This window comes from Ambystoma mexicanum, chromosome 2p (genome assembly GCF_040938575.1).
Source record: "Ambystoma mexicanum isolate Mex_15411 chromosome 2p, UKY_AmexF1_1, whole genome shotgun sequence".
Taxonomy (NCBI): domain Eukaryota; kingdom Metazoa; phylum Chordata; class Amphibia; order Caudata; family Ambystomatidae; genus Ambystoma; species Ambystoma mexicanum.
Window position 1 is genome coordinate 117789191 of NC_090923.1, and position 22141 is coordinate 117811331.

At 45.8% G+C, this 22141-nt stretch overlaps 1 protein-coding gene and 1 long non-coding RNA gene across 2 annotated transcripts in view; one reads left to right on the plus strand and one right to left on the minus strand.

Moving 5' to 3' along the window:
- Window positions 1-22141, minus strand: part of KBTBD12 (kelch repeat and BTB domain containing 12) — a 1008581-nt gene that overhangs the window by 333130 nt on the left and 653310 nt on the right. The window contains exon 5 of the mRNA XM_069643368.1: window positions 16-213. Within this exon, the coding sequence (XP_069499469.1) occupies window positions 16-213 (198 nt within the window). The remainder of the gene's footprint in view (window positions 1-15; window positions 214-22141) is intronic.
- Window positions 1-22141, plus strand: part of LOC138566275 (uncharacterized) — a 415633-nt gene that overhangs the window by 251410 nt on the left and 142082 nt on the right. The gene's annotated exons all lie outside the window — the stretch shown is intronic.

Consider the following 22141-nt stretch of genomic DNA (forward strand, 5'->3'; position numbering starts at 1 on the left):
TAAGGAGAGTCCTACCTGCTCCATGAAATCCCCCGCAGATGTAGAGCTTCCCGTCCACTGTTCCCGCATTGCTGGAATTAGTCCGCAAGGAGAGTAGAGGAAAAGGCATAGGAGGTCCCGCCCTCCAAAAATCTCCATCTGCGTTGTAGATTTCCACTGCGTCAAGGCAAATCCGTGACTGGCCCCGGTCCCGGCCAGCGCAGCCAATGCCACCTGCATTAGAAAACAGTAAAAAGAGGCATTGGTGAAGGCGGGGCAACACTGAAAATGGGTGTACTGCATAATGGTTTGCACCGGGCATGCTTTCATATGCTGGTCAATATGTTTCCTTTTCCTAGACTGAGGATCCAGAGTAGTCTTCTTTGGGTGTATGGACTGCCATATGGACAATGACACCAAACAGCAATCCCTCCTTATGTATGTAAGCCCCCTTTTAGCCCCTACATGTTAACCAGATATATACATGCATGCTTGGGTTATATACCATGTATATGGATCGCATGAAGAGGCACATCGTGCTCAGCGTGCATGAAGGAGTCATCAAAATACACCTCTCTGCATGTTTTAGACTATGGTTCCCATGATCCCTCACCATTGACTATGCTGGCTGGCGCTGATGGGAGTTGGAGTACAAAATGTATGGATAGCCAAAGGTTGCAGACCCTTCTGGTAGGAGGGCGTTCAGCTGTGACTGATAGTGAATACATGAACCTTCATAACTGGTTCTGGTGAATCAAGGCTCTGAGAAAGTCGTGCATTTCTAAATGTGTGCATACTCCACAGTGGCTTTGTTCCAGTCCAATGCCACTTGCCTACTACCAGAACAAAAGAGAGTACGCAACAGTGGCGTATCCACTCCAGTGGTATACAGCACTATGTTGTGTGCTAAGCACAACTATGTGGTCCATAATCGTACTTATGGTTCTCACCGCGGAAGATAATTGTGTGCTACAACAGCTGGCATTTGTGTGCTAAGCAGCATAGTTTACATTTACTTATGATAAACGGAAGAGGGTCCCAAAGACTCACAGTGCTACTTGTGTAGTACATGGCAGTACCTTGTGTGCTGAGCAGTATTGTGTGATACACTAATAGGTTTGAGCTGTTCAACAGAAGAGGGTACAACATAATATGCTACTGGTGTGCCACACAGCATCTCCTCTTGTACTGCAGAAACGACTCTGCTACACAATTAGGAATGCCTCATCCCTAATACCTGCGTCCACACCCTCCACTCCCCACCCTACCTGAGACTGGGAGATCTGCTCCCCACTCTTTCCTCCCCTGATAGCTTGTAAATCCCTTGCTACCAATTGCACTCCCACCCATCGTTAGCTCCCTGCTCCCTGTCTGTCTGCTCCCTTCACCATGTTCTCCCCCCTATGATTGTAAAGCGTAGCTCCCTACTCCCTGTCTGTCTGCTCCCATCACCATGTTCTCCCCCTATGATTGTAAAGCATAGTCCCCTGCTCCCTGTCTGTTTGCTCCCTTCACCATGTTCTCCCCCCTATGATTGTAAAGCGTAGCTAGCTGCTCCCTGTCTGTCTGCTCCCTTCACCATGTTCTCCCCCCTATGATTGTAAAGCGTAGCTCCCTGCTCCCTGTCTGTCTGCTCCCTTCACCATGTTCTTCCCCCTATAATTGTAAAGCGTAGCTCCCTGCTCCCTGTCTGTCTGCTCCCTTCACCATGTTCTTTCCCCAATGATTGTAAAGCATAGCTCCCTGCCTATCTGCTCCCTTCACCATGCTCTTCCTCCTATGATTGCAAAGTGTAGCTCCCTGCTCCCTGTCTGTCTGCTCCCTTCACCATGTTCTTCCCCCTATGATTGTAAGGCGTAGCTCCCTGCTCCCTGTCTAAAGCGTAGCTCCCTGCTCCCTGTCTGTCTGCTCCCTTCACCATGTTCTTCCCCCTATGATTGTAAAGCGTAGCTCCCTGCTCTCTGTCTGTCTGCTCCCTTCACCATGTTCTTCCCCCTATGATTGTAAAGTGTAGCTCCCTGCTCCCTGTCTGTCTGCTCTCTTCACCATGTTTTTCCCCTATGATTGTAAAGCGTAGCTCCCTGCTCCCTGTCTGTCTGCTCTCTTCACCATGTTCTTCCTCCTATGATTGCAAAGCGTAGCTCCCTGCTCCCTGTCTGTCTGATCCCTTCACCATGTTCTTCCCCCTATGATTGTAAAGCGTAGCTCCCTGCTCCCTGTCTAAAGCGTATCTCCCTGCTCCCTGTCTGTCTGCTCCCTTCACCATGTTCTTCCCCTATGATTGTAAAGCGTAGCTCCCTGCTCTCTGTCTATCTGCTCCCTTCACCATGTTCTTCCCCCTATGATTGAAAAGTGTAGCTCCCTGCTCCCTGTCTGTCTGCTCCCTTCACCATGTTTTTTCCCCTATGATTGTAAAGCGTAGCTCCCTGCTCCCTGTCTGTCTGCTCTCTTCACCATGTTCTTCCTCCTATGATTGCAAAGCATAGCTCCCTGCTCCCTGTCTGTCTGCTCCCTTTGCCATGTTCTTCCCCCTATGATTGTAAAGCGTAGATCCCTTCTCCCTGTCTGTCTGTTCCCTTCACCATGTTCTTCCCCCTATGATTATAAAGCGTAGCTCCCTGCTCCCTGACTGTCTGCTCCCTTCACCATGTTCTTCCCCCTATGATTGTAAAGTGTAGCTCCCTGCTCCCTGTCTGTCTGCTCCCTTCACCATGTTCTTCCCCCCTACCCCCACATTGATTATAAAGTGCTCCATTGCTTCCCAAAGTTAGGTTCATGCTCAATAAATACAACTAATACAATAATAATAACTCCACTACTTGATTGACACCAAAGAGAAGAAACCACACACATGATCGATAACCTATCCTAGGGTTAAGTGTGGATTGAATGACCATTTATTTGCAGGGAGCTGTGCAAAAAGAAAGATACATATTTCGGTTTATGGTCATTCCAACGAAAACTTTGAATGGAGCTGACAATGCATCGAACATTTCACCATCAAGTGCATTCTTTTAAAATATTTTTTTTGGGGTGTGCCACCCCCAAACCCTTGGTTTTTTACCATTACAAACAAAATTAACCCCTTAACCCACACAAACATACATTCGATGGTAACATTTTCGATGCAAAATGTACGATGGAATTGTTTTTGATGCAAAGTCTTTCGATGGAAAGACCAGATACCATATTTCTACTATTTCACTACTATAGCCCTTCGTTTGAAGAAGCAATGCTCACACTTTCTTCAATGCACATCTGCAGATCTGTAGATGCTCAACTGCATATCAGGAGTGTTCCTAACTGCCACCACTGACCAAAGCACTCTAACATTTATTCCTGGTGATTTGCTTCTCATGTAGTTGCAAACACTTGGGCTATCTAGAACTTTCTGGAAGGATCATCTAAAAGGGATTTGCCAAACAAGACAGCTCCCTGTTAAAGTCTCAACCAGCAGTGCAGGCTATGACTGATGAGGATGTCAGCCACATGTGCTTATTGTAGGCAAACTCCCCTCGTGTGGGCGGAATGTCAGACTCGCAACCAGTCCATTATAATAACAAAAGAGATAGAAAACCTAAAGTGAAAAGAGTAGAAGGAATTAGTATTGCTTTGGCTATACAGGTGTTACAAGGAGTTAGAAAATATTACAAGATGGCTGCTGCAGGTCTGAGTATTTGTTGGGCCCTTGCGAAGAGCTCATTGTTGGCACTTCCTGGGCAGATACAAGAAACACTGGGTCTCATTACGAAGTTGGTAGTGCATAATATTTTCAGTAAAATTGCAGTAATTCCTCCACTTTACCCCCAAAAGTACCTTCTCTTTGCCTCCAAAAATGAATCTTTCACAGTAAATACAACTAAATCTCCATCGGGTACTATGGATTACAGAAATGGGGATTTACATTTCCGTTTCCCCATTCATAATCCGCCGCTAAAGTTTGGAGAGTACAGCTATCTCCCCTACTGGCAACGTTATTCCTGGTCCCACCTGATCCTTTCCTCTTGTATTTCACTTTGATCGCTCTGCACCCAACGTCAGGTCTGATCTTCCTCTGCCCATAAAGCATGGGTTTCTAGGCTGGGTTGGGGAACTTTTGGGGTTTAGGAGGCACCTGTAGTTTCAACGCATGACATGGGGCCACGTACGATGACATAATAACTGCACAATCTCAAGATTAGGAAGCGATGTATACTGCCAAGTTCTGTTTGGTGGCAAAGCACGGCGGGGGCAGTGCTTTCTCTTTCTTTTTATTCCCACTACAGGGTTGTTCCTCGTTGGAAGAAGGATTGTGTGCACCTGCTGATTTGCTGAGGAGAGTTTGGCTGCAGCTGAGGAAGGCCAGGACTGGAGCGGCAGAGCGGAATATTGTGCGGGAGAAGAATAGAGGCTGGCACGGGCCCACATAGAGGCTAGCATTAGGTGTGATCCGTCCTCACAGGCTACCATTATTGTTTTGACTCACATTAGGGTTCCTGAAAGCCAGGTATGTTGGGAGGGGGAATGGGTAATAAGAGCCTCCCCTGGACCCCCAGAAGATTTGAGCCACTTAGCAGAGAAAAGACTGTAAGTCGGATCCACTAGAGCATCAGACATTTTTTGGGCACATACATTTGATGCCAGGTCCACTAGACCACAAGGATTATTGCATGGGCAAATAGAGTTGGCCAGACTACTACACCACCAGGGGCACATAAATTCCAGGACCACTATGGAAAGGGATAGGAAACCACAGGGCGTTCAGGTGATTTTTGGCATGCAATAGGAATAAAGGTTTGAACTTAAGAGAGGTTCAGGCCCACTGGACCAACAGATAGATTTGGGGGAACGTTGAGTGGATGAAGAGGGGACTATGGTCCACCCAACAATATAGGAGGATATAACGGAACTGTACCTCCTCCAGTTACACTTTTACAAGACTCAGGATGAGAGACAGAGGAAGGGATTACCAGTAGTCCAGCAAGAATAGAAGCTGCAGGAAGAAAACTGGAAATCAAGATGGTGAGCGAGTCTGACCTGGATGATGAGCGCAGCACACAGCAAATGGGGATAGCCAATCTGGGAAAGGGATAGGAGGACCATGGGTAAAAAGAGAAGAGGTTGGCACAAGAGCGCAAGAATCAATGTAGGAAGTTTGGGGAGGAAGGGAAGGAACCAGACCAGAGAGCAGGCCCACAACTAAGAAGCAGTAGAAAAGTGAATTGTAAGTCGTTGATAGCGAGAAGCAAAGGTGGGTGCATGCTGAAACTAGTGCACCACTATATTGCTTTCGACCTGGTGGACCATCGGCTGAAGGTCACCAGGCTCGAAGAAGTGGCCAATTTTTCCCTGGCAGCCTCTCGCTGGGTTGCATCGTTCCTTGTTAACAGGATCCGTAGAGTCTGTTCAGAGACAGCAGAGGCATGTCCTATCTCCGTTGAATTTGGGGTCTCTCAAGGGGCTAGCCTTTCCCCGTGTTTGTATAACATTTTCACAGCCCCTTTCTTTGCCATGCTAGAGCAAGAAGGGATATGGTTCACAAACTTTCCGGATGATACCCAGTGTATCATCCCGCTATCAGGCTCCCATGACCAAGATGAAGCTAAGCTGAATAAAGCTTATGCTAGCATCGAACTCTGGATGGTCTTGAATGGCTTGGCCCTCAACAGGTCCAAGGCCGAGCTACTGATTGTGGGTTCGCAGGACACCCTTTCTAAGCTTGGATCGTCTACGAGGTTTTCCAGTTGGGTGATGTGTATCTTCCCACACTAAAGAAAGCCAAATCCCTTCGGGTCACTTTTGATCAGTCTCTTACGATGAGGGCCCATGTCGGGGGACTGGTCTCAGCATCAGCGTACTATCTGAAGCTATTCACCCACTTGCTCCCTCTGATCACACAGGCCAATGCCGAGACCTTAGCCAGAGCAATTGTAGGGACTAAGTTGGATTACTGCTGTAGCCTCCTAACAGGAATTGGAAAAACAGAAATCAGCAGACTCCAAGTGATACAGAACGGGGCAGTGAGAGTGGTAATGAGCCTCTTTAGATGTGAACACGTCTCGGAAGCTAGAAGAGCTCTTCACTGGCTACCTGTGGAGGCGTGAATTCAGTTCCGCCTACTAACAATCACCTTTAAATGCACACTGGGCATCATGCTAGTTTACTTGAGGGATTTCATCACTGAAAAAGTTGCTCAGAGAGCCCTTAGATCAAACAACCTCAATCTCCTATCTATCCCTAGATGCAGAACCAAGAAGACTGAGACAGGGGCTTTCGCTGTGGCAGCTCCTTCGGCCTGAAATTGCCTCCCGTTGCATCTTGGACTTGAAACCAAGCTGGGGCCTTTTAAAAAAGGGCTGAAAACACTGCTGTTTGCTTAACCTCCACTGAACACTGATTTCCCCTTTGTCCCCTGGGTTCCTTCGCTGCTTCCTTCGCTGTACCTTTTATGTTTGTCGAGCGCCCTCATGCCTATGGGTCCATTGTGCGCTATACAAATTCAATAAAGCAAAGTAAGGTAAATTACTGCCTCTGGCAAATGCGTCCCCCTAGGGTGAATACTGAAATGGGTAACAGTACAACAGTGCGAAGGCAAAGCCAGAACTAAAGTATTTGGAACTGAAGTAGAACATAAAGAACCACAGAGCGAAGGCGAAAGGTTAAGAGACCACATAGAAAGGTGTTGTAATGTGAGCTTTGGGTTGTTCCGTGGTGGTAGGTTGTTGGGTATGGTGTGTACCTCGATAGAGTTTGGCATTTTTTGTGCTCTTTTGAGGTGGGTTGTGCTCGGGAGTGGCAGTTCCGAGACTCTGGGGGGCAGACCAGAGTGGAATGATGTTTGTGCGTTGGTGGTTTAGTGTTCGTTAGGTAGTAGTGTCTCTGAAACAATAGAATGATATAGGAATGGCAGTCCTAGGTTCTGACGGGCAGCTCGGGACGGTGGACGTGCTTTTTTGTTATTTTTGTTTCTCGTGGGTTCTATCGAGGTGTTGAGTATTCGCAGTGGCATCAGTTGGGCGTTTCAGTTGTTTGCGTTGGACATGGTGTTCGGGTGTTTGGAATGGTCCGGTTAGGCCTGTGAGGATTCTCTTTGTGTTTGAGTGCTGAAGTTGCGAATATGGACGGCCGCCGTGTTCTGTGACTTAGTGCTGGTCTTGTAGCGATTTGGGTGGTATGCTGGTCATATTGCTTTCTTCATTGTGTTGTGTTATTCCCCGAGGGAGGGGGAAGTGTTGTGATGTGAGCTTCTGCTCTCCAGCTGGGAGTGTGGAATGTGATGGTGACATCACTTGTGGAATGTGTAAGCTGTGGGGTTCTGCGGGTGACGGTTGGGCTGCAGTAGAGAGAGAATGTGAGTGGGGTGTGGGGCAAGCCCAGTGTTCCTTCTTCTTGTATTGTTTATCGTATCGTGAAGGTGCAGGACCTGGAAAATGAAGTAACTTACATGGAGTACCCGAGCATCACTTTACCACAAAAGGCTCTTGTACAGATGTGAGAAGCTGCAAACATGGCCGAGTGCGCGGAGCAGGAGTCTTGATCAAAATGGGATGTACAGGAAGGGAAAGTCCATCTGATAACCGTCCTGGACTATGCAGAGCCCTGTCATCGTAGGACCACTGGGCCCATACGGGAAAAAAGAGCTTGATATGACCGCCCACCAGCTCACTTACACCATCAGGGCTTCTGTATCTTCTCCAAAGGGTCAGAAGTATGAGGGAGGGCACGCCCCCCCCCCTGTGGCTTCCGGATGGACCTGGATCCATCCCCAGGAAACAAAGATCTAGACTTGAAGAGGAATATTTTCTGGAAGCAGAGCAGGGTTTCTGCCATAATTTGTCAACATGCTTGTCTGCTCTGAACCATGTTGAGAACCTTCTCTTCCAAGGTGTCACCAAATTGATTATACCCCTCGAACGGAAGCTTCAGACCCGCCACCTTCTGGGAACCCTCAGTCTCCCAGTCACGAAGATGGACAAGCACCATGTCAAAATACTGGCACCCATTGCCATGGCCGAGCCCTCAACTCAATCATAGGCCAAGTCCAATAGTAATGAATCGTGTGTGCAGTTTTAAACAACTGATGGCGAAATGGCTATTACTATGGAATTGTTTTGTTTGATTGATGATATGTTGGAGCTGGAATAGGAGTGGCCGGTTGCATTTAGACGGCCCAACGCATCCCAAAATTGTAGTATATAAAGAGAGTCCAGTCACTCAAATCTAGCGCTCCAAAACTGTTATAAATTGTGATTCTTTTATTGAACCGTATTTTCAAAATAATAATCTCATGAGTTTATTATTTTGAAAATACGGTTCAATAAAAGAATCACCAGTCCAATAGTAGTTTAACTTGCTTCTGTATGTTAGAGAGAACAGGATCACAATCCACACCTTCCTCCAATGCCAGGCGTAGCTTCTTAAAGCCCCCCAAGATAGTTTCTGCCATTTAGGACCTGTAAACATTGGCCCTGAGTGCCAAATGGCCACCAGCATGGGCCTTCTTTAATCCAGAGTTAACCTTGCGGTCCACCGGTCCCAAACCGCTGTGTCCTCTGCTGACATAGAGGATTGTCCCACCAAACTGGGAAGGATATCATCCACTTCCATGGAATCAGAAAGAAAGGTGTCAGCACCCTTCAAGGGATAGAGCTTTGCCATAAATTGGGGCACAGCAATACGTTTGTGGTCTTTCCATTCCTTGAGGAGCTTCTTGAAAATGTGCGAGATTAGAGGCAGCCCCATCTTGGGGGTATGCTTGTATTGTCGGATGGTAGGATTCATTCAATCGTTCTAGACCAATGCTTCCGAGAAACCCATGCCATCCTTGACCTGTGACAGTACAGTGTCCATGTACTACCTGTCCAGGTACTTCCCCTCAGCCTCCGCATCTGAGGTTGGCACTTCCAAGGAGGAGGGATCTGAATTACAGGAAGATGAAGAAGAAGATGATGAAGGGGAGGCCCTCTTGCTCTTCTTCCCCCCTCATGTTCACAAGCAGCCTGTTTCATCAGGCACGTTACCTCCTTCTGGGACAGGGAGAACGGCAGGGACCATTTTCCTTAACAGCCTTTTTCTTCTTAGTCCAATCCATGGAACCTGAAGAGGCAGAACAGCCCATGTGCCCCTTTTTCTCTGAATGCTTCCCCATATTGCCAAGCAACCAAAACCAGGATGAGGAGACCAGCAGTGGATGGCAGCAACAGTATAACGGATTGCTCGGCCCCCAGTACCTAAATAGGGCATGAGGTCAGGAAAGGCCCAATCATGCCCCCACCAGCCCGAGGAGCATCGCCGGGAACCATGGTAACCCAGGGCGCCGGCGCCAACGAGGGCACCAAACCACACTTGACAGCTGCCTGGCTACCCGAGAGATGTGAGCCGTGCAGGCAGTTCAGGGAGCTATGGCAACCCAGGCCGCCGCAGGCCGGTGCAAATCCTACCAAACAGGGCTGCTCCCATGATAGGGTGGCACCAAACAAAATTTGTCAGCCACCCAGCTGCCAGAGATTGCGGAGCTACTTTCATGGAAGCCCCAGGCTTTAAGACCTGCATCTTCCATCGTGCTCCATCGCCCTGCAGGGGACCCAAGAAGAAAAGGGAACTGTCTGCACTCAACCAGAGCCCCGGCCCCACAGGGAAACCAGGAGCGAGCCCAACAAGAGAGGAACCGCTGCCCTGCCAAAGGGACCTTCCAGGGGACCAGCAGATGGTGTTCTCCTTTGCCCTGCACCTGAAAAAATGGAACCTGGCCGGAGGACAGGACATTTTTAGCTGGGGCTTATGGGTAAAAGAAAGTGAAAAGGGGCTCCTGGAGAGGTGGTGGGGCCTCAGAGGTAAGTACTGGGATGTGTATGTAAGGAGACTTATCTCTAACATCAGAGATGCAGGTAGGAAGATTGACTGGGACATTGCTTGCAGAGTAGTACAAGATTACCTCAATGATCAGCTGAGATTGGTCCACGCTGATGTCAGCCACCAGTCCTAGTTGTGAACACTGAAGGAAAATGTGCTAGTACCAGCGATGCAGGGGCCATGGAGACCAATGCATGGAAGTTTCTAAGTTGGCACTGTGAGGTCGAAGTAGCTGGAAGCTTGCTTAGTGCTTAAAGGTCCGTCCCAGAAATGTGGGATTCAATATATCGTTTCACTCCAGGACTTGTCAAGATATATTTGGATTTAGATTGTGCACAGAAAACTCTGGGAGGTGTGGATTACAGGAGATATGAATCACTTTGTTCTGAGTGTGCTGGAAAGGAAATCACACGATTGGATTGGACTAGAAACAGACAGGACTGTCTGGCCAAAAAACAGACTACAAAACAACTGCATGGAAAAGGTACAGACCAACCATATAATGACTGTTGCAGGAAGAGTCTGCTGGGAGGCAACTGCTGAGGGACTCATGCCAAATTGCATTCAAAAGTTCCTATTGAATGGTAGCTGCATACACCCTTAGGGTAAGCTTGAATTTGATGTGAAATTATCCTTAATCACCTTGAATGAGAAGCATGAACTAAGTTAACCTGTTGAAGTAAGCTATGAAATTCAATTGCAGTATAAAATACGCTTTGACTAGACTGCTTTGATCCTCTATAGATTAGAGCAAATTACTGCTCGAGCTACAAAACTGTTAGATAGGAAGAAGAATTTATTTTGTAGAATAAATTGGCGGATAGAAGCCATGTTCAATTGAGAAAAGAATGCTTTTGAATTATCTAACCAAATGATCACTCTTTGTACGACATTAAGGGCCTGATTCATGAAAATATCTGTGTGGAAAATAGGCACTTTGCGCACCAAACCGCACGTGAAATCCTGTTTGTCGACTCATGAAATCGAGTGCGGTACTTTCTTGTAATTTGCAGGGAATTCGCACAGGCTCGATACGCCACTGCGAGAGGCTGAGTGCCTTGAGCGAGATACAAGGCAGAGCGCAGGCCTGGCTTGTGCAGAGGGCCAGGTAAGGGGCGGAACTCGGAAAATGAGGAAGAACAAGAGAAAATGTGGGCATTGCAAGGGACGGCCCGCAGTGAGTCCATCACGCACCCACTAATGGTGGAATGATACGTATTCATGGATCTGAGATGGCAACCTCTTGGCGGGGAAATGGCCACACAAGCCCTCATACTATCGGCCATCCAAAGTCAGGCGTACGGACACTTGAGCATAGGGTTCACAGCACAGAGTTAAGACCAGATGTCGGATTTAGGAGTGTGTGTACGCAGCCAGGTTTCCGATCAGACTTAGGGGTGCGCGTACGCAGTGTTGCAGGGTGCAGGAACGGTTTACAGGGGTACGCGTGCAGATTTTCTGAGTTTTACCTGAGTTATGACAAAGCTTACGCATGTTGTCGGGGTGCCGGTGACTGTTACGGGGACACAGCGCAGGGTCCCCGAGATGCAGGCATGCTTGCATTGGACCCCACGCACTGGTGGAAGAGTGCATGTATTCGCGCCCGGGGGAGCATGCAATGGTGTTCTGGCTGTTTTTGCTTTGGGTGGGGGTGTGTAGGGGCATTCTGGCAGCGTCTTGCATATACAGTTCCTTTGCGCGAACAATTCCATGAATACGCAGAGCGCGCAGAAGTTATTCTGCGTGCATAGTAGTTCTCGGCATGAGTGCTTTGCAAGATCTCTGCTCAATTTTCCATAAATTGGGCCTTTAATGTACCAAAATTGGCTAAATTGTCTGTTACAAATGGACTGCCCCAAGAAAACCTCTGAGATCCATGGCCTTGAATCAGCTGGTGATTCCTACCTCCATATCTGTCCACTGGGGGGACAGAAGGTTCTTGGTAGCCTGTGCTCGGGCGTGGAATGGTCTGCCACATCATTTAAGGAAGCTAGAGTCGCTGACAGCCTTTAGAAAGCAGCTAAAGACATATCTATTTAAATAATGTTATGTCAATGATGACGGTTCATCTAATTCAGATAAGATCTTCGCCTAGATGTGGCTTGCCGCTTGGTTCCTCTGGGATATGTGCATTACAAATGACAAATCAAATCAAATGAAATTATAATTCTGCCCATTGCTTTTGTAGTTATTGCTTTCACCTCCTCATTCTGTTACTGGTGTTGCCTTCAGAATTGTTGCGAGAGCTCTCTTTGCATTCACAATGATGAATGCTGCCATTGAATAGTATAGAAATGAAATACTGGGACTCCAAAAGTGTTGCGGTAGATGTCAACAGGCGAGATTAAGTTAAAAACATTATTAAAATGTGTGATACCATTATTATGTAAATTGATTGTGCACACAATAACACATTGAACACACTAATAAACTTGGATATTCATTAGTATGGGTATTATAAACCTGGGTGGAGGAAGAGAACACGAGGGTTGGAAAATCAGTATAATTTGGGAGGTCCTGCTAGAAATGACATAATAGGGAAAGTGTCAAAGCCTACATCATTTTATTTCTTAATGAGCCATGGATGTACATGAGCCCTGGACAGAGCAAAGCTGCAGTCATGCCACGAGATGACCTGGCAACCAAAGCTATGCTTAGGGCGGTGGTGCGGCGTGAAAGCTGATTGGCTGGCACACACACAAGAGCCCATACAGCCGTGACATCAGGCTCTGTCCAGGGCTCATCTCAGTGTCATCACTGAAAGCACTCCATGCTGAGAACCAGAACAAGAGTAGGGCCCTTTAGGGTGATGGTTATGCCATGTTGGTAGGCTGAGTGTAGTGGTGCTGCCAAGCTATGCCCCGCAAGGCTAGAGGATGTACCTTTAGTTGCATTGTGTAAAACCCTATTTTTAAAAAAAACCTGTTTGCTGGGTTTTCGGCCACATGTTTGGGACACAGATACTCTGCACATGTTCCTGTCCATTTCTGCACAGCTGCATGGAAATAAACCTTGACTCTACCTTTGCTGCCTGGTTTCCTATTGAAATTCTTGATGGTGAGCTGTGGGTTTCCAGAAACCTACCTTAACCAGGGCTGGACTAGGAACCAAAAGAGGCCCTGGAATTTACTTCAAAGTGGCCCCATAGTACCTAGTTTCAGCAAGTCCAGCCCTTTTTCTACGGGAACATTTGGAAATAAAATAGGCTTCCACACGAAAGAGGCCTAGGATACAGAGGCCTACCGGAAATCTCCAGAGTTCTCTATAGGCCAATCCACTAATGACCTTAACTAATATCCCTTAAGGCGTGAGTAAGATTTTACTATTTAAATACTGCTTTCATGCAGAGTTCCTCCTGCTTCCAAGTCCTCTAATAATAGCTGATACAGTTACCTAGGGATCAATTTAACAAGCTCGGAAAGATGAAAGGCTGAACCAGTCCTACTGGGATTCGAATGTGCATAGAGACATCCGTCTCACCATGAAATGCTTGACCTAATGAGCTCAACAGCCCTAAGCATTGGCACGCAGCATTTGACTAACACTCACCGGAGGCGGCTGCTTCCGAGCACAGCAACAATAGTCGGTTAAGCCTGCAGGAAGAAGAGGGGAGTGCCAAACTGGCAGGGCTCATCTAAAATAGCGCTTTGGGTACATACACAGAGGGCCAGAATTGGTTTCAGTCTGAGTTTGGAAGAAGAGAGACAGGATAGCAATAGAAATTATTCATTTTGTCCACTCCTAATTGATTATTTAAGTGCAAATGGGTTTTGATGGTGGTGGTTTGGGGGTCACAACATTGCTGGTCAAATGTTTCCACACATGTGGCAATCAACACTGTCAATATTTTTGTTGCTGCGATTGGAGAGAGTGTGTCTGCTCACCTCCATTTTCAATAGTTGCAGAATATATTTTGAAAGTGTAGCCAAGCTCCTCCATTTTCAGTAAATACCGCCAATTAACTTAAAGTCTATACACGTGCTGTTTCTGTATATAGGGAGGAGCATGTAACTATGTGTCCGTGCAGCGGAAGGCGGGGATTAGTGTGCTCCGCGGGGGTGTACATGGGGAAGTGCATGTAACTATGTGTCTGTGCAGTGGAAGGCGGGGATTAGTGTGCTCCGCGGGGGTGTACATGGGGAAGTGCATGTAACTATGTGTCCGTGCAGTGGAAGGCAGGGATTAGTCTGCTCCACGAGGGTGGATGCTTGCTGGTCTTCTGCCCTGTGGACCTCATTGGCCCAGAGGACTATCCTCATTACAGATGTTCACACTGGACTCTGGACTCTTCTTTCTGCAGTAGCTCACGCTTCCTGAATTGCCCAATTGTCCTACTGGACTTTGTTCTCAGCAGAATCTCTCAGTTTTCACAGGATGGATGGCATTCTAGACCAGTGGACTTTCATTAGTGTCAGAATGATCTTTCCTCATTGAAGAAGCTCACACTTCCTGCTAAAACCACCAAGCACTTTTATCCGCCGGTGTTGGGGAGGTGGCCTTCTAAACCTGCTTGTTGGTGATGCAAAACAGGGCTTAGGTGGGTTGCGCAAGCCATCATTTAAGGTGAAAGACAAGCTGCAGGCCAGGAACAGAAAGGTAATTCAGCAACCTATCCCTAAAAGTCGTCAGGCAGGAATTGATCCTTTAATAAGACCTCCAACTTGGGGCAAGGTCCTCATGCATCTCCATAACTTTCAGAAACAATCTATGAGAGAAAGTCCTCAAGTTGACCTGTGGTCAAATGACAATAAATATCTAGAAGCAGAGGAGCATCCCAAGGGCACTGGTGGAGCCTCACCAGTCAACCTGAGACCTCTGCAAACTTGAACTGAAAGTCCTAGAACTCATGGATCTGGGCAACCTGGAGGCACTGGGCATTAATCATAGACCATGCCAGGGGTGTCAAGCTTGAACCTGGGAACACTGCGGAACCACCTTTACAGCCATTTCTTTGATATTGTCTCACTGTGTCAGGTGTAATTTTCATTGCCATGCATGCCATTGCTTTTGGCTAGGGTGGCGTGTGTTGAGCGGTAATTGAATCGCTGTGTCTAAACTGCAGACATGATATCAGCGCGACATTGCCTATTACGTGACCGGTTGCACACCTCCAGGTCTTTTGTACCCTGAACTATAAATGCCATGGTATTTTAGGTGCAGTGTTTAAGTGATTTCAATTTGGCACACACCCAAGTCACGCCCAGCATGTAGTGTGCAAATGAAACCCTTATTTATTTGTATCTATAAGTTCAATATTCTGAACGATATACCACTCATATCACACCCTTCTCCTGAGACCCCCCCCCCCGGTCACACTGAACCAGGAATCAGGCTAGTTTGCAAAAGTAAATATTTATTTAGGTATTTAGAATTTAATCACAATATATTTTAATAGGTAAACAACAATCACCAATGGGGTGACAGAACACTGAATAATATATTTAATTCACTAGCAATCAAGTAATGAGCACAAGGACAAATACAGCACAGAAAATAAAACTTTTCAATTGGATAGCACTATGGTTAGAGGTTCCCCCTGGAACACCCCTCAACCCACCAATCGGCAATGTAAAGAGATGGGAAGAGAGAGCAGGTATTCAGGAAGAACACAAATCAAACAGAATATCACTCCCACCTTCCCCCTTCAAACACAAGAGAAAAACGGAATTGACTTTCACTGTCAGAATGGCTTTGAAATTGTCTTTGGAATTGGATGAACAAAACACCAAATGTGGTCACAACACTTATATTATTATAAATTCCTATGGGAGCCGCTTTGAATAGGTGCAAACAATCACAAGCAATGATTTAGTCAGAAGAGAACATTTGAAATCTCAAAGTCCAAGTGGGAAATAATTTAAAGCTACTTCACACATGTAAAATTTCTCAGAATGTCAAATTGCGGGAAACTTTTCCTTATGCAATATTCGCTATAACGGGCCAATCACACTGTTTAACACTGGCTTAGGGTTCTATGGATAGCTAGGTATGTTAGGCACAAGTAGGAGTTGAAAATTAGCTTCTATAATTAAAACTGAGGGAGTTATAGAGGTTCTAGTAAAAGACGTTTTTGCAAAATAGGCACGAGAAAGGAAAACAGAAATTCGGGTTTAAAGATGACAGATAGGTTTTCTTATGCTATATTAAGGACTGCAAAAAAGAGAATGCCACACAAGAATCAGTAATTCACGGCCGCTCATAACAATTTAATGTTTGATACTCTAGTTTCCGTTTGGTTTGGGAATTACTTTTCTTAATCAAATCAATAAGAAGTTAGGGTTTAGGAACAATGATGCGAGAAAGGTCAGTACAAGGATAATTCTAGCAACACTATGGTCCTGAATTAAAGGTGGGATGGGTTTGAGATTGGGATCATAAAATGCAGATGTATTATAGGTCACTATTCTTCCTATTAATACTTACAAAATAAGTTATTAAATTGGGCCGTCAGTTCTGGTCATGGATTGGGTTTGCTAATGAAGGACAGCACATCAGGCGTGGGACTGTATCAGCAAGGCCGGTCACCAGATTTGCACAGGATCTGCCCTTCTTGTCTCTGAGTATTTCAAATCAGCGGGATAGCGAGTTCCTCAGGCAAGCCTTGTGGTAGCAAGCCAGAGAGTTTCAGGATACTAGCTTAGAAGGCTTTCTCACACCACAGCGCTTCACTGGGTTGTGAGAATAAGTTTGAGGATTTAGGCCTTGCCGAAAGTCAATAGTTCTCTACTGCTTGGCAAGAGTCTTGGCATCTGGATTTGGAAGGATGTTAAAGCTGGATGTAGAATGCTGGATCAGAGTGCTTTGCCAGAATCACGGAGTGAGTGAATCTTTGTGTTGTTAGCTGTCTCTATTTATCCTTTCAAATGACATCACAAAATGGGTGTATTGGGCGGCTTAGCTAAGCTTGTCCCTGTGAACTGGGATTGGATCAGAACCTCATCACCGCCTTGCATCTGAGTGATTGGATCAAGGCCGGATGATGTCACATTTATGGTTTAGCTTTACAGTCCTTAGAAACCTCCCCTCAGCCACTAGTGTCAAAATCGGATTTTATCCTAAATACATATTTCTACATTGGTCGCCTCTACACAAATCACACCCAAAGTGTCCATATTTTATGTAGCATCTGTTCATCAAAATCCCACAGCTGTGGGATCTTGTTTCACCTTTCTCTTTTCGCCATGAACACATTTTCCAAATTTCCAGCAATTTACCACAAATGTGTGCGTTTAACATGGGGATGTGTGTGTAAATGTTCACATTTCTAGTATTAACACAGTTCACATAAAATCACATATATTGTCATTCCTGTCCAGAACATGTTACACAGTTCTGCTGCCTCTTAAAACGTACAGCCAAAAATTAGACTAACAGATCTGTCCTTTGTATATTTTTCACCACTTTGAATCACAAGTTATAAGTCTCTAAAAATTGTACATTGTTCATTCTTAACAGCAAATGGTCCACCCCTTTGGTCCAGGGGTAACCCCCTCCTTTGGAGAATTCCTTCTAGGAACAGTTTACGACCCTTTCACACCTCCGTTTCCTGAGCTGGAGGATCTGCCATTGTTTATTCTCTTTCTGTAGACAAGAGTCTGGCCTAACCCACAATTAACATCTATCAGTGAGTTTCTGCTGAGGAAATTTCCCTCCTCTTGGGAGAAACCTGTTTTTCCACTCCTTGCAGCTCAGCCAGGCTAATTTATTCTTAATTTCTTAAAGTGCAGCAGAAACAAAACTTGTTGCATCAAACATACATACATTACTTTCTTAGCTTTAAATCTGTGGGAATCGAAAACACAACTGAGATCTGTATTCCTTTTAGCAACAATCCTTTTATGTTTCCTAACTGGCAGACTTTTAGTTTAGATATTTTGAAGTTTCATCAGGAGCTCATCTGACAGCTGTCATTCACAGGTAGCCCAGTGTACTGCACCCAGATTTTGACAGGAGCTGTCAGTTTACACACAATCCAGTTTGTTTGGGGAAATGTTTTTCTCTTTACGCTTTATGACTTTGTATATTGGCCATGCTTCATTAGATTACATGAATTTTAGCGCCAAGCAAGATTTTGAAGGTTGAGAAGTGTTGTGTATAGGCATTTTGGAGTTTTTAGCAACAAAGCAAATTTAATTTATAGGTGCATTTTGGAGTTTCATTTGCAAAGCGCTGCTTGTCTCTCTGCACTTTGTTTGCTGGTCATGGAGCCCACTGGCACCTTTTCTACAGTGTGTGCTCTATCCCACCTCACATGTCCCATGGGCGGCAGGCTGTGCATCCATCTTTTTATGCATTTCAAAACCTGGTTTTTGGGGGTTTTGGCACGTGCCAGAGTTATGCCGCCATTGTTGCTGTTTCTTGCACCATAACTATCCGCATAAGATGGCGGAGTGGGTCAATACATCCCACAAGTGGGATGAAATTACATGACAATGTCTCACATCTTCAAGATGGTGAACCAACTGTAGACATACACAGTGGAGATGTTTTATTTGAGATACAAGCAAGCACTGGGAAATTGAGGTTCACAAATAGTGAGAAAATGAGGATGTATCACCGTGGAAGATAAACTGATGCACACTTCTCAAGGAACAGGCATTTTTGAAACAACTCAACAGGTTGGTAAATAAGCCAACTGTGACAGCAAAAAAATCTGCCTCCCATGTATGAGGTTATGCAGGCGGGGTAACTATCAACAGCCTTACTGCTGCTACTGTATCCCCCCACCTGATCTCAGACTGGGTGATCTCTTCCCCACTGTTTCCTCCCCTGGTTGCTTGTAGGTCCCTTGCTGCGAAGTGGCCCATCCGCTACCTCCCCTGTTGTTAGCTCCCTGTTTCTTCCTTCACCATGCTCTTCCCCCCTATGATTGTAAAGCGCTCTTTTTCTCCCTGAAGCAAGCTTCAGGTTCAACAAATACCATAATAATAATACTACTGCATGCATACTGAACGAGTTATTGCACCACCTGCTCTTACACCAGTTGCAATGGAAGAGCAGACCGTCCAGCTGCAGTGCCGAAGGATCAGGGTGCATGTCCTTGATGTGGATAAAGGAGAGGTGGCGTTGCTTCACCAAAGAAAGTCAGATATTAGTGAGAACTGCCTCAGTGTTACTAGTGTTAAAGCAGTTTACATGTTTGCTTCCTTGTTAAGCTGTGTCTAACTTTCAGAAATGTTATTTGAATGATATTTGCACATTTTGCACATGCAAAGAGCATTACTTTATTTTGTCGGATCAACGTGACCTTCTTTACATGAAAAATGTTCCCACACGTGTATTCATAACAGTAGCTACAACATGGCAAATGTGTTGATTAAAACATGACCAGGGTTTCACACACACACATATAAACATATATATATATATATATATATATACCCAGAAGCCCTCTCAGTTCACACAATATGACGAAGCCCGTAAGGGTGAAACACGTAGTTGTTTTTCTCAGCTTAATTTTGTCCATTATGCACCCAATAAAGGACGAGATCCTTTGTTTGAAGTGATTTTTTTGAACTACTGGAGGAGTGTTACGCTCACCTGGACCCCACAGGGGTGTCCATCGGACCCGGACAGCTGTGGTCTCCTTCAACGTGATGCGTAGTGCAGAGATAACTGTCTGGACTGGCCCGCCTAGTCTTGTCTGCTGGACCCGAAGAAGTATTTTCCTGCAAGTGGAGACAGGGATTAACCACCTGTGGGTTTTAGTGATGGCCTCCCGACTGTTTCGCTTTCCCCCACTAATCACCTCCGATATCCCCTCAGTAACCTCACCTTATGTTTGTAAAAGATGAGCTCTCCATCCTGCGTGTCTTGCAGGGGCGCGTAGATACCAGTTACTTCACTGGTTTGAAGGCGTTGGGAGAGTTCCGGTAAGTATTGACTCTGAAGTCCCTGGCGGGATTGGTAAGTATCAAGTTCAAAGAGTTCAATGTGCGCGATGTTCACTCTTGTCCCCTTCCTTCCTTAAATTGCAACTGAGTTCGTGAGAAGAAGGTCTCGTAGCTGCTGCTGGCGTTCAGGTAAGAGTCTGTGTTACCCAACGCTGTCCGGTAACTATTGCATGCGTTAACGTGTTGTTTTTTCTCCCTCTCTACAGATGCGGCATATGAAATGTGGAGAGTTATGCAATAATACCGCCGGTGGTAAATCAGATAAGTCTATGGTGGTAAGAGGTTGTATTTGTTGATTCCCTTGGCTCTCCTTGTTTTTTCTTGTGTCCCCTAGGTGCCGGATTGCAGCGAAGAAATGATGGAGACAGTGCCGGATCAGAAGATGCTGTGAGAACTGGTGAGTATGGCGCCGTGCTGGAGCTGGCGAAGTGACGCGTGCAGGACTGATGTACTTTCCAGGTCCGGAGATGAAATGGTTCCGGAATTAGGTGAGGAATTTGAAAGAAGTTTGTTTTCTAACCTTGTCCTTTTCTTCTTCTTTATTCTAGGTGCTCCGGATTCGAGGCGGGCGTGGCAGAATACTGGTTGCTGGCTGCAGGCACACGGGCGTGGCAGAAGACTGGATGGTGGCTGCAGGCACGGTGAGCGTCACGCTGCTGGATGCAGAATAACGCGAAGCATGTGCTGTTGTTCGGATGTGGTTTAAATAGCCTCCAAAGTAGTTCCAAGTAAGAAGTTCCCTAGAGCCACGCCCGAGTAAAAAATAGTCCCTGTAACAAAATAGTCCCATCCAGGCCTCATGTAGGCTTGGACCCTTTTGCAGCATGGTCTGCATCAGGTAAGTAAAGTCTATGAGCCTGGCGCCTGTGGCGCCAGGACTGATTTCTATGATGAGCCTGGCGCCTAAGGCACCAGGACTGAACCAAGACAGCCCCTAGCTGGGGCTGCTGAGGTTTAAACAAATGTCTGGATGCCTGCTCCCGGAGCTGAGGGCCTTGGTCCTGATGCCCGGGGGTAGGCATTATGACAAGGAGCGCCACTGTTAGCAGTGGTCAGCTTTTCCCCTCAATATATATATATATATAAAATATATATAATGAAACAACCTTGTTAAAGGGACATTATGGTTAAGTTGCACTATTAAAGCTATGAAATTCAATGAAAAAACGTTCTTAAAGGGACACTATGGTTACAAGTTAAACCGAAACCCTCCAGAAATTCGCCAGTTATGGTAAGCTAAGCAACCATAGCCCACGCCACCACCATGCACTGATAGGACTAACATGTAGGACATGAAAGATGACATTACAAATGTCATTGATGATATCACTGATGATATCACATTTCTGGGCCACTTATTTTTGTTCACTGACATGTCTAGGCTAGTTTTTATTTCTACTGACAATGAGAATTTTAAAAATTGAAAAGGTGCTATATTGGCAATACAGTTGAAATCTCCAATGAAGAATCTACAGCCTTGGAATCTGATGTCACCGAAAACGAAGGTGAGGAACCCCTAGTCCGGTTACATTTTTTATAAAAGATGCGTTTGCTCTGTCAGGATGGGAGGACGAGCAAGCAGACCGGAGGAGGCAAAATACGGGGACAAGGACAAGGAGGAAAACAAAAATGAGGAGGGGGCAAAAGGGGCAAACATGTCAACAAAGAACACCTCAGGGAGATCATTGCGCTCTGGGAAGTGAATGAGATGACCATAGAAGCGAAAATGTCAATTGTCAATTTATCCAAACATGTTCTAACACATTCAAAACGTCAAGTCCTCAGCTTAGGATGCAATTTCTGTCCTGCACCAGAATTTGACTATCCCCAAACAAGGATAGATCTTGACCAATATATTCGTAAAATTAGATTGAATTTTTTTTGGCGATGAATCCCCCCAAAGGAAAACACAAAATAATCCAAGGAGGACGAACAGAAATGACTAAACGAGATCTGGACACTCTATCTACTCTCATGTTCCTTCAAGACGGTGGAGAAGCCACCTCTGATGAGATTGAGATCGGTCCGGATAAACTGGATATCAAATGGAATGGTACAAAACGAGTAAGCTCAGAAATAAATCAAAATTCAACCCACCTATTATCACAGGAAGTTCCATGGAGACATTCCAAAGCCTGGTTATAGAAGATCTCAAAAAAATCAGACTTAAAGAGGTGAGAAAATTCAAACCTAATATAGGGAAAGAATACTCCAAAGGCCTCAAGAAATTGAACCTTCTATCCAACTGCATCATCAAGGCATTGGATAAAGGCCGGAATATTGTACTTATGGACAGAGATCAGTACGTACATGAGGCCAACAGGCAATTAAATGACAGAACCTGTTACGAGAAATTAACTGAGGATCCGATGGGAAATTTAGAATTGAAAGTTCAGAATTTTCTCAGTGACTGGTCAGACAAAGGGATGTTGGAAGAT